At 41.4% G+C, this 13,243-nt stretch overlaps 2 protein-coding genes across 2 annotated transcripts in view; one reads left to right on the plus strand and one right to left on the minus strand.

The window, feature by feature from the left end:
• The first annotated feature begins 3,200 nt into the window (after positions 1–3,200).
• On the plus strand, positions 3,201–5,245 carry gchfr (GTP cyclohydrolase I feedback regulator). The gene is made up of 3 exons (XM_030127549.1): positions 3,201–3,368; positions 3,872–3,966; positions 4,595–5,245. The coding sequence occupies exons 1-3, from the start codon at positions 3,333–3,335 to the stop codon at positions 4,722–4,724; spliced, it is 261 nt and encodes an 86-aa protein (XP_029983409.1). The 5' UTR covers positions 3,201–3,332; the 3' UTR covers positions 4,725–5,245.
• A 2,501-nt stretch (positions 5,246–7,746) lies between these two features.
• The window catches only part of LOC115414296 (dnaJ homolog subfamily C member 17-like), a 38,371-nt gene continuing 32,874 nt past the window's right edge, over positions 7,747–13,243 (minus strand). The window contains 1 exon segment of the mRNA XM_030127584.1: positions 7,747–8,033. Within this exon segment, the coding sequence (XP_029983444.1) occupies positions 7,908–8,033 (126 nt within the window). The 3' untranslated portion in view covers positions 7,747–7,907.

Genomic DNA, 13,243 nt, shown 5'->3' on the forward strand with positions numbered 1-13,243 from the left:
TCAGAGTAATGTTTCAGTGGGAAAAAAAGTCACAATCTCATATTGACAGGGGAAAAAACTAATGATTGAGTTGAAAATTCCAATGGTGGTCAGGCTGGGATGTTAAAAGAGATGGTTTCAAACTCATTACTCATGAGACAACTGTCCTCTCCTCATTTCTGTAATAAAGCCAAGACATTTCTACTATTTAATCATTCATTTGACTCTAACTGATGAAAGTGGTTTTGTGAACCTCAATCATTTCAGCAGAAATGCTCCGTTCAAAAAGGGATTTGTGTTCTGACTGATTCTTTGTCTTTAAAGTATGTACAGTTTTATCTGTTGGTCATAATTAACACCACTGACTGCACATTAATGTTCCAGCCAAGCTAACTGGAACACACAACTAAGTACAACGCTAATGCATCCAAGCCCTCTTAAATCTATCCTCTGTGTTTATTGCACATCATGTTGTTTCCTGTTACTAATAGTCCAATCGCTCCCATTTGCGGTAACATATTGGGAAATGCTCTTCGTACAAAATCAAGCACTGAACTGAGGTGATGAGAGAAAAGACTCAGTCTGTATGAACGTGTCGTTCCAAATATCTGATGACATTAGTCTTAATCACAGAGAGAAAGTCTCCCTAAACAAACCCTTCCAACATGCACAACCACAGAAACCGCATCCTGGTGTTTCTCAACAAAATGTTAACCTGGTGACAGCAAACTAAATGCTTCACTGTGATATGTTGTGTAATTCTTATCTGTGAGTGCAGTGTGGGAAAGTGTCAGGAGAGGTGGGCTAAGGTAAAGGAGAGAGACGAAGTGAGGGGGAGGAAAGGAGAATTTAACCTTGCTAAGGCTGCTGGGTAATATCTGTGCAGCTTGGAAACACTTTATGTACGCTGCTGGGTGTAATCTGGAAAACAGCAAAGAAAAGGAGGGTGATGATGTATCTGCTTGCAGGGGAGGGGCCAGGAAACTCCACAGTGGGAAACTAGGCCAGCAGACCTGCGTAGAAATGCACAAGAATAAAAGTCTTACAGGAAATACTTGGTTTTAGCAAAACAGCAATCTGTCACAATTAAACTGATGTAAACCTATATGGAGTGTGACCCTGACACTCAATCTATCAGAAAGCTGTTTTTTGTCTTTTTATTCCTGTATTGAAATATCCCTCCAGCACACACCTACAGTAAATCATCATATGCACACTTTGCCTGCTGTATAATCCATCCAGGTTGAGTCCCCACACAGTGATTTAGTTCAATTGTTTTAACAGTGCAGCTATCAAAGGTCTTCACCCACACATATTCACAGCAAGTAAATCAGTCATCTGTATTTATCACAGGAAGCTCACTTTTGTGTAGGGGGTGTCAGAAGCAGTAGGAATTAGATGTTACAAGGCATTTTTACACAGATGAACATTTCCAACCACACACTTGTTTAAAACACAGTAAAATAACAACTAATAATATTTTCACAGTCGTTTTTCTTGGCGCATACATTTGTTCCAAAAATATGTTTTGTTTTGAGATACAGATTCACCTGTCTGTTGTGGGGTTAAATACAACTAGTCTTGTAAATGTAATTTAGAAAAATTAGCAAAACCATAATTTATAAAAGAACTGTCTTTATACACAGAGTAAATTATTAGTAATCAAAGTGTAACATAAACATTAACAGTATATAGAAAACGCATATGTTAAACTGTGAGAGAATGTGATGCTTTTTTCACGGTTGCTTGCATTTTTTGGTAAAATAAGAGCAGATCATCAGAAGAAAGAACTGTCGCCACATGCAAGGACACTTAAGCTGAGAAGGTGAAGGCAAAAACCTCATCAAAAGATCAAACTGCTTCCTTTAGACCCACTGGGGACGTGCTCCACTGTCACTCCAGGTCACAGAAGTGATGACCCTCGACTCCAATAACCAGCAACAGATGAGCCAGTGTAGGAAGACGCTGCAGGAGTAGAGACAGGAAGTGGTTTGGGAAGGAACATGTTTTGAGAACGTGTTCTTTTGGCAAGAGGGGGGTCTTTGGTTTATTTTTGGGGCCTCACCAACAGCCCTGCTGCTTTCCTGTTTTCTTCCAGGAGTAAGTTTCAGGTTAACAGGATAGATAAAACTTGAGAAGTCACATTCCTCAGGAACACTTTTTTCACACTTCACACTGTTGAGATATCATGATTATTCACCGCATCTTTCCTCCAAGGGGAAAGCAATTTCACTGCTGGATGAAAATGTTTAGACAGCGTGAAAGACAAGGTGGATGACTCTGAAAGACAAGCAGCATGAACAGCGGGTGACAATGATCTTGGAAGCCAGTAGGTGGCAATCTTCTCAGCTATCCTCAGCAGCCACCTGTGTCTCTGAATGAAGGCTTTTCAAATTACAGGCTCTGGATCCTTTCAGGAGGCGGTAATGACATTGTCATGACCCATACACTTGGCAGTAAACAAACAGCATCCATGCAGTCTCACAAACCAGGAGCCATAGCTGTATTAACAGTAGTGACAATATATGATAAAATCTTAACAAAAAACAACATTTTATTTAATGGTAAGCCACTTTGCTGAGGGTTATATGCCTAAAATTGAGTGTGGCATGTCGAAATGAGCTCTGGTTTGCTTGGATCCATGTCTGCCTACCATCACAGTACCAAGCTGTGATCAGGCTTTAAATTACCCTTCCCACAGAGCATGGCATGCAAAGCTGAACTGAATGTCTGTCAGGCTCTTCTGGCATCAGTAAGACATTGCAGTCACATTGCTGATTTTATCAGAGTCCTCGCCATTGTTGTTTGCCTTTAGTCTATGTCTTTCATTTCCCTCTCAGTCACAACCCTGAGCCAGAGTTATTATTGCTGCTCTGAGGAGGAAATAATAAATCTCTGACAGGGGAAATTACAGTTCCAGACAGAGTAGATTCAACATTTAAGGTAGCGAATACAAAGTGTTTGCACCTGCAGAGATCTAAAAGGGGACTTGGAATTATTAATTAAACTAATTATATTCGTTTAATTCATTGATGATGAATGGTGTGAATGATAATTTACGTCAGTCTACACTGCAATACATCCTTTTTTGTTTGCACATGCGCATTGGCTGGTGTTCCTCATGTCAACAAATGTCAACAAACCACCGATCACACTAGTTGAGCAACACTTTGTGCACTGGGCAGGCAGAGCTGTTGGCGGATGCTGAGAGGCGGACTGTGATTGGTCCGTGGCGGTGGGTGTGTTTCCGCATTCCGAAAAGAGCTGACAGCAGAAGCTCAAGTTGGAGAGGGGACTGTCGCGACTCCTCAGTCATTCCCAGGAGAATAGCGGTCCAACGCCAGCGATAAGGGATGCCTTACATGTTGATCAGCACGCAGATCCGACTGGTGTGTATCTCGCTCTGTAAGTGACTAGTCATGCTTTCAGTGAAGACGCGTTCGAGTTGGAACGGATTTATCTGCCCGCGTGCGATTGCGCGTAATGCGATCAATCAAGGTCGCCACTTTGATATGCTGCAGCTGCCTATAATATTCTGTATGCTGAAAACAACAAACAGTAAAGCCTAGAAAGGGAGCACGCAGAGTGTGCATGTTTGTTTTTGCCATGTTGCCCTAAATTGAAAACACATGTTGCCCTGTCATCAGACTCTAGTTGCGCATGTTCATTTTGTTGTGTGCAACTTTCCAATAACCTAATTCTACAGCCCCTGAGTATAGGATCATCTATTTTTAGGCTGCCCCATTATTAGAGATTATGATCTGCACCTGCCACAGGGATGCAGGTGCAGCCAGTGACTGACACACAACAGATACTATTTTAGCAAATCCATCATGTCTCAATCTTTCTGAAGGAAGCTTTATAGTTAATGTGCCAAATTACTGTCTTTTAGGAGAATGGTCCAACAAATGTAGGAGATGAGTATTCCGATCCAGCTGTTATGAATTACCTGGGAGCAAGGAAAACAACCATGCTGGGAAACAATTTGTAAGTATTGAAAATGTGGAACACTTGTTATTGCAGCTGGGGGTGGGGGGTGAATGTAAATGTGGCAGCAGGTAACCAGTCAAATAAGGGCAAGAAAGACTTTACTTTCCAACAGAGTAAACATTTCTAGCATGATTTTATCATTTCAAATCATCTCTACCGCAGTCTACCGTACAAGGAGTAGTAAACTCTAATGGCAGGATTCCAATAGCTACACCTGCATGTGGAATCAACTCCCAGGTGTATTGTAAATGTGCTCACACTGGACCATATTTCCATATTTAGGCACTTAACACTGGCGTTTCTTTCATTTTGGCAGTCACTGTGTACATATTGACGACAGAGCTAAGATCAGGTCATATGGAGGAAAAAAAACTCCACTGTGGTTGAGGGAGGCTGCTTTGCAGATTTAGAATAAACCATTCAAGCTGATGGAATACAGATCGTGGAAGTGTTGTCATTGGCAATCTGATTCAAATGCTGCTGGGAAATGAACCAAGGTGTGGAAGGAAGTGAACAAGCACCAGAACAATTAACAGCATTGTACTTTCCAAGCAAAGTTTACTGAAAGACAGAGAAATCCCACATCTGTGGAAAGTAGAATTACTTTGTGTTTATGCTCATTTAGTTCCGAGTACCATGTGGATGACCCACCTCGCCTGGTGTTGGACAAGCTGGAGAAGATCGGCTTCCGCGTGCTGACGATGACTGGGGTGGGACAGACGCTTGTGTGGTGCCTCTATAAGGACACGGAGTGATTCATCAAGCTGTGTTAGATTTATAGTAATGACTGCATTTCAAGGCCTTTAAGTGGGAGACTGAGTCATTCTTAGAAGTTAGTATAGTAAAGCTGTACATTCAATCCATTAATAACTACAAGGACGCCCATTGTCACAAGAGGGTAAAGTTCAGTATTGAGATTATCCCCAACACACAGTTTCAGATTACATCATATGAGTTATAGGGGGATAAAAACACACACATTCCAAAGAATTAATCATTAACATTGCTTATTTACTCTTCAGTCAAAGGGACCAAGTGTAATGGCCAGTTTTTTCTATGAATGTATGATGTGTGAAGTTGTTTAAAGGCAAAATTATCTGTGCAAAAGATCTCAACCATCCTTCTATTCTGTCCAGATGAATAAAACCACATGCTAGATAGGTTTACTTACAATTCTGTGTAAAGATGTTTTTAAGTGTATCATATGCTTGTGATTACATGATGTAATGCTGTGGATTGTTTGTGTACGTATTAAAAGAAAACAATTTGCAATCATTTTAAGATTCAGCAGAAATACTATATTGCCTTCCGTTAATTCAATATGCATAAACTTCACAAACTTGTAGCATCCCTTGTACGAAGACGAGGGTATCACTGCGGGCCGTTTAAGTGCAGGAGTCTGTCTGTGAGAGCCAGAAAACACTGGGTGGTTTCATTACAGGCCCAGGTCTGCCAGCACATGTCTGGGGCCAGCCTGGATCACTATCCTGCAAACCAGTAACCTTTGCCAGGCAGCTAACAGCCAAACTTATACCAGACCTGCTGCCTCACACATGACTTAGCATCCACCTCCGTGCTAAAGATTAAAAGATGCTAGTACTCTCTAGTAGTTTGGCCATAGTGGATCCAGATACTGCATGCAGCTCATCTTTGATATGGACAATGCGAGGAAGACATTTTGAAGATTCCAAGGATGTGCTGTAATTACTGGTGGGATAGACTGTATGACAGGCTCATCCTCCCATCCTGGTTCGCATGCAGCACAAGCCACTGTGGGCTCAGGGCAGGGTTGGTGGTGAATGTGTTTCCTGTAATTGTATTTCCTCTGTTGTCATTTGGACAGAGTTTGTGTGTTTCTGGGTTGTTTTTTTTTTCACATTGCCGGGATATGAAAAAGGCTATGCATAAACAAAACCATGTGATGAGGGGATTTTGCAGGAGGAGAGGAGCAGATGTCTCCCACCACACCGCTCTGCTCCACAGCTGGACATTGTGTAACATAGCCACGGCAAGGCAGCACAGCAGTGGCAAGCAGATGAATGACGGGGTTTGGATGTAACAACGCTGCCATGTTGCCCCTAAATAACCATAACGCAGAAGAAATCCACATAGGCTCACAAATACAGACACAGCATTACACCACAGTCCCTCTAGGGACAGGGGAATAAGACTATTTGAATGGATAGATGTTCCACAGGCAGCGGACCTTATTACAAAACATAGAGTGACCACAACAGTCTGGAACTGTAAGCTCTGACTTAATATGGGTCACTGAGCGGTAGCGTGTCACTTCAGAGAGCATAAATCAGAAATACAGAGTGTCTACAAGGTATTTGTTGCATAAGCCTATTGTGAAACAGCTTAGAACAATAATTTAAGAGGAAATTTGTTTAAGTCAGTATCAAAGGACAGACAGTTTTGGATGGAAGTGGCATGTTCTTCCCTTTAACCAAGTCCATTGCTTCTAATGGGAGTAATCTTTAGTGAAGCAAAATAAATTCGAAACAATCACTTGGATGCAAACACATCTATTGCGTAAAAATTTTGGCCTTAGAGTATAATACTTCTGCCGGCTACATTATGCATGAAGAAAAAGTAAATGATCATGTACTAAGAATAACACCACTGTCATATCAGTTCATTCAATGTAAACTTGAAGCCAGTGTTTTTAGAGGGGTTATTTCACATGAAAATATTGAGTTACCAATAATGTATATATAATCTACATCAGTAGATACCGATCTTAATGCATTGGGACTCCTTAAAATCAAGCCACATCCATGTATACGTTACCTCTCGTCACAGTTTATGGAATTATCATGATATTCAGTTGTGAGCAGTTCAACTACAGTATTTGTCAAGAGAAAATGAAATACCAAAAAAAAATACATAATTGGATTTATCCATGGATCCCTCAGGGGAGTCCTGACCCCAGGATTGGGAACCACCGATCTACATTGTTTAAAGCGGAATAGTGAAATACATATCAACTCAGGGAGTACATGTTCTTGATGTCGCATACAATATCTACCACATGAGGGGCTGAATGAACGGTGCTGCACAGCCTTGAAATTGCCCAGTCCACAAAGCCCCTTCAGTCTGGAGTAGAACTTTGGATACACTGTACACAAACCCAGAGAACAATCATCTAAACCACTGAATCTATAATGGAGGGTCTCCAGAGTATGTTCACTTTTCATCACACGAGGCCACAAGAATTCCCATAAAAAGCCTACCTAGTCTTCCAATCTCAGTCTAATTACTGGTTTAACATGGGGGTGAAATGATTTCCACGTATTCACATTGCACTGTGCGGTTTGGAGTCCTACAACACTCAGCTCATTCCAAAGACTTAGTGAATGAGTATGCAGACGAGGCTGATTTTTACATTACACCCTGTTGGCTACGATAATGAGGTAATGGGATGTCACAGCTAACCAGCCAGTGGTTGACAGATGCAAGTTACATCATTACAGCATTTTGATTACGTGTGGTGTTGCATGGCCAATCTCCTTTCATAACTTAATGCACGAAGACTAAAGCCTGACTGGATACCTGAAATCTGCAAATATCATTTTATAAATTACCATATATTAATGGTACACTTACATACAATATGGTCACCCTTAATACTAATTATCCTTGTATATCCCTGTATGCCTACCTCTGGGATCACTCAGCTTCACTGCAAATCCTGCTGTGACACTCAGTTCATCTCTAGTCTTTTCCTCCTTCCATCATCCTGAATTAGTATCAAAAGTGATAAACAGACACAGATTTAAAAACAGTTCTCCACATTTATTAACATTTGTTTGGCCACACAATGAATAACATTTTAAAAAGATAACAAAACACATAAAGAGGCTTTATGAAACTAAAGCCCAACAGAAGTATTCGATTAATGGTTGCAGGCTGATACCAAGCTGGGTCTTTCCGTGTTATGATCTTGCATCTTCCTCCTCATCCTCTCTCTGCATTTGTTCTATAAGTTTCTGTCGCTCAGCAGCTTGCCTCATCCTCATCATCACAACGCTTTCGTAGTCACGCTCATTTGTGAGGGCACCCTGTGGGAGAGATAGACAGACGATGTTAAACAAGTGACAAAAGCACATAAAATGTTGCTTCAGTGGTATCATGTGTGAATGCTTGTCACCGTTTGTGTTCTGTGCCATTGATTGAATAGATGAATGACTTTCATCTATTCAAAATGTCCAAAAAGAATTATGTATGACTCAGACATATGTATAGCACAGCCTTTGTCTTTTTTACAATCAATATCCAAGGAAAAATATCCATCAAGCTATTACATAAACAAAGTCGTAAACGAGTCAAACATGTCTGCGTTTTGTATCCTGACAACAGCAACAAAGGGCAGCATACGGAGCAAATGACACCACTGTCCCCATCCACTGTCTGTTTGCTTTCACAACCAGAATCTGTGGGAGCACAGCAGACTCGGACAGATGCTCTCATCTCAGTTACCATCAGCATAACGGCAGGGAGAACATGCATGAGACAGCAGCCCACAGAACAACTGTGACAGGGTAATTCCGCCGCCTGAGGTCATTAAACCCCAAAATGTGGGCTGGGATTAGGCCTGGCAGTCGCTTGGCCTCTCACTGTGTATGATTACTTTGAAGGGCTTGGGCTTGGACGACGCTGGCTAGAGATTCTCTTACTGCGAAGGGAATCTGAGAGGGCAGCCACTGGCTAATGGCTAATCAAGCAGGGTGGAACACAGGCCAGACGTCTTCCACACACAGGCTGCAATGTGTGCGGTCACAAATGCCACACACAAGCCAGAACACACATCCAGGCAAAGACAGAGACAAACTAAAGATGTGAGAAGATGCTTTCTGTAGTAATAAAGTAGCATTAGTACTAGACCAAAATTAAAGCTACAATATGTAAGATTTGTGTATGTGCTTTGGAGTCTGCAGAGCTGCTCACTTGCTGATATTTTTAAGACAACAGTAACTAGTGTTGTACTCTCAGGGGAGCCAGCAGAAGGATTTTCACTGAAAAACAGCACCAGTTCTCCACATACAGTAGTGGAAAAAAGTTTTCAGACGCCCTTAAAATGTTACATAATCTCGAATATTATCATGAAATATTTGCAGAAAAATATTTTTTTGTGATTCAAAAGGTGTGGCTGCATCAGACAGACATAAACAAGTGCAAATGATTTTTTTGTTTCTCAACAGGAAAACAATTTAACAATTTTTGACAGTTTCAACACGTCATGCCCTGGATGTGTTTCATTATCTTGCTTAAACATCCAGTTTTGCCCTTGACAGAACAGTGCACATGCAGAAGGGAGCACGTGGATTTCTAGAATGGCACAATAGTTAAATGACTTAAAGAGTGATTCTTAATGCAGTCTATCACAAATACATGGGGTGTCCAAAAACTGTACAAGTCAGACTACAGGCTCCATCAACAAATAATGAGCTCCTGCCACAAAAAAATACTATAATACATATGTGCAAATCTCACATACATCCTTTTCCATTTTTATTTTTTGTGTCTATATGAATATAAAAACAGCATTTTTAAATAAAACTATCCACCTTATATATGCAATGGCACCAAACACAATTATACAATGTGTCTGTTATTTGTTTAAAAAAGTTAAAAAAAAAAACAAAAAAACAACTAAAGCACCACCGGCAGCCAATGAATAGAGAGAAAACTACAACTTGTTTGCTCTCCAGTCATTCATAGTTTGTGTTTCGATTTTTTTGTTCAGCAAGAATTGTCTCCAAGGAAGCATTAATCTCATTTTCGCAATTTTGGCTTTTAAAGCCATCATTCAAAAACAAAAACTCCATTAATCATATTAATTTGATGTGTCCCCCAACCTTAAGTAGGATTATCCAAATATGTAAAACACACATGTGAGACCATCATCCCATTATGGAGGGGGATGGAAGACATGTGTCCAAAGAGTAAGCCATTGTTTTATACATTTATATTCAGGAAGTCTGGTGGGCCAAGGAAGTGTCTCTTTAGCAAGACAGTGAGCTGCAGGAGAGAATGAGCGAGTGTGTGCACGCATGAAGAAGTGGGAGAGTAAGGAGAGGTGGGCTTTGTCAATGCACTCACAGAGCAAAAGGCATCTGGAAAACATCATGGGGACTCCAGCATCCATGTGCTGAGAGAAAGAGGGCAAGTATGGAGGAAGAAGAGAGGAGAGGAGAGGGTGTGTGAGGAGAAGTTACCCCCCCACACACCCCGCCCCTGGATTGAGGAAAGCTGCTATTATCATTCCAGTAATGTGAGCTCAAGCCCTTGTCTGACACGTAACTATGAAATATCACGCGAACACCATTAGGTAAATAAACAGCTCTTGCATCTTCAAATTAAACAAAACACAAGCAAGTATACAAGGAAGCCCCTGGAAATGCACCCTTACTCTTCAGCACATATAGTACTCTACTCTACCCTCTACTGGCCGCTCAGCTGAAGTGCACCCAAAGTAAGAAATGTTTGACCTTTTGTCTACCCGGTGTGGTCACTGGCAGACTGTACCAGGCGCTTGATGTAGGGGAATTCTGACCATTAACAGGTGCTTTATGGGCAGTATGACGCACTGCTTCCCAGGATGAGGGATGTTTCCTTGCCGGGGGTGTTAACTTACAATGTACATGTTTAGCCAGTGCATCATTCTGTAACTAAACATTTGTTGTGTTCATATGCACGTGTGTGTGTGTGCGTGGGTGTGTGTTGGAGAAACTCTGGGGCCCAGGGTGAGTAGGAAACCACAAAACACAAACAATGGGCCCCCCGTACAAAGCCAAGAGAGGAGGGTGCAAGGCCACCGCCGAGGTAGGATAGTAGTAAAACACACGCACATTCACACTCAGACAAGCTGACAAGTAGCCATGTGACATCAGTAAAATGGCTAGGCCTCCAAAAAGCACACCCCATCCTGACCCCAGGCCAGTAATGACATCATGATTACCACCAGTGTAGTGAGTCAGCCGGTGCAACACGCTCTCAGACTCCTTCCCACACACAGCAGGAGACTTCTCGCAGTGCAGGTGGCCACTGCGTTCCCCCGGCACGAGTTGTCAGATCAGCTGCGCATTACAACACTCCTTTAAGTGTGTTTGGGAGAGACTGGTGTAAGAGTGTAAGCATGTGAGCATGGGTGACTGAGGAATGTGTATATGAACTGAGAAGTGTCAAGTCCACGAACTGAGAGATGACACAGCCGCTATCTCACCCATACTGGGGGGGGGGGGGACAAGGACTAGTTCTACTGTTGACGAAGTCTACAAAGAAGCGAAAACCAAAGGAAAAACCAGCGTTAAATCCTTTAATAAGATGTTGGGACACCACAGTGCCATCAGGGTAGTTTCAATGCTTATGCCGTAGACTGTCAATGTCTGCGCTAAAGTCAAGCTGCATTATTTCTGATGTAGATTTCTACTGATATGATGTTGACAGCTGTAAAGAACTAATGTTTAACATGTGGGTTCAACCCCCCCATACCAATTCATTCAAATCCCTGATAACGTGAATGTACATTTTCACTGTTTCTCCACTTATTACATTTTTTCTTTGCATTTGCTGCTCATCTGTAAACAATACCAATCACTACAGGTGTAATGATTTCACATTTTCGCTGTCCATTGTTATTTAGATGTGACAATATGAAAAAACAGGCACAAACTCCACATATGTAAAGTTCAGTGTGTAATCTTCAGCGGAATTCATCAATACAGGTGCAGATTACAACTACCCCATGTCTTCTCCTCTACTCTACAGCACAAAAGGCCCAAGTTCTGGACTTTTTGGCTGATGAGACATTAACCCTCGTCCACATTCAAACAGAGTAGGTGCAGTAAAGCCAGCTGACATAAAACAGAAAAAGGAACAATAAGACATAATTTCTGGGCTTATATCAGTGGTTCTCAGTCTTTTTCAGTGGGGGCCCCCCTTTGGAGGATGAAAAATCTCCAGGCTCCCCTAAACCCCAACAACATTGTAACAGTGGTGCAATTATATCTTTTATTGAAAGAAGCATCAATATTCTAACTCTAGTTTTTGATTTTCTTTGAATAATTTTTTGTTCAAATTAAAAATAACTTTTTGCTTGAACAATACAAATAAACTCAACCAGACTGCTCCCTGAGACAACATTTTTCCAAATAAAAATAGGCAATGCACAATTATCTTACAACTATGACAATAAAGTTCCTTTTTTTTAGAACAACAAACAAATTTTGGTAACAAAGACGAACATTTGAACAATGTAAGTGGCTGCAATGAGCCCATTTCCATTGCACATCTCAGAACGTTAAAGTGTAAACTGTACAAACTGTGCAAAAACAGGAACATTGCACATTTTTCTTTTCCAGTCCAATCCTTGTCCATTGTCCAAACTCTTTGTCTAGTCCAGTCACATATTATCATGGCAGCAGATTTGTTTGTTGCACATCCCTAAAATGAGTCCACGTTGCTCCAATGCTAGAACATCAGTCCCACCTGCTACATGTTCTAACCTAAAGAAAAAAAAACACCCAGGAATGATCCCATGCACGCTCTGGCAAGCCTTCGCGCCTCCCTTAGGGGGCCCACCCCACATTTTGAGAAACACTGGCTTATATAGTGCAATATGTTGGACTCTGTGGAGGTGACTTGCACATTCAACAGTTGATTCTATCGTAATGAAAATTAGGGCTGTCGACAAATATTCTGAAATGAATTATTTTTTCAACCTGTAAACAAAAACAGATATCCGGTTATGTAAATTTTATTCTACTGTATAGCACTGCCATTGTTGGTCTCATGAGATCTCACCTGTGTCTGAGCCGTAGCCTAGAGAGCAATGCATGATGGTCAGAAGTCACACAATGTTACCACACCAAGCTATTGATGGCACAGATTTAACAGCCCAACTTGGCCAAAGAGAGTGATTTGCACTCTGAGAAACCTATTAAGACCCATTTGGAAATACTTTGGATTTTGGTCAGTAGATGGCAAACTTGTGGAACCACGAGATAGTGTTGTATGTATGGTACGATACACTGAGCACACCAGACTTTAAACCGCAGACACTATGGACCCTCAGATAGTACTGGAATGTCAGTGTATGTATATTATGTAGATTTTGCCCCAACCTTCGAATAAGTCAGTGCCTGCAGCATTCTATGGCAAGTAATACATTGATTTACACCTGGAAGTATAAATAATGTAGGATAATCAAAACACAGCTCATTTACAGTGTCAATTCAATTTGATTTGGTTTTGTAACGTGCAGGTATCG

The sequence above is a fragment of the Sphaeramia orbicularis genome, chromosome 22 (assembly GCF_902148855.1).
Source record: "Sphaeramia orbicularis chromosome 22, fSphaOr1.1, whole genome shotgun sequence".
NCBI classification, from domain to species: Eukaryota; Metazoa; Chordata; class Actinopteri; order Kurtiformes; family Apogonidae; genus Sphaeramia; species Sphaeramia orbicularis.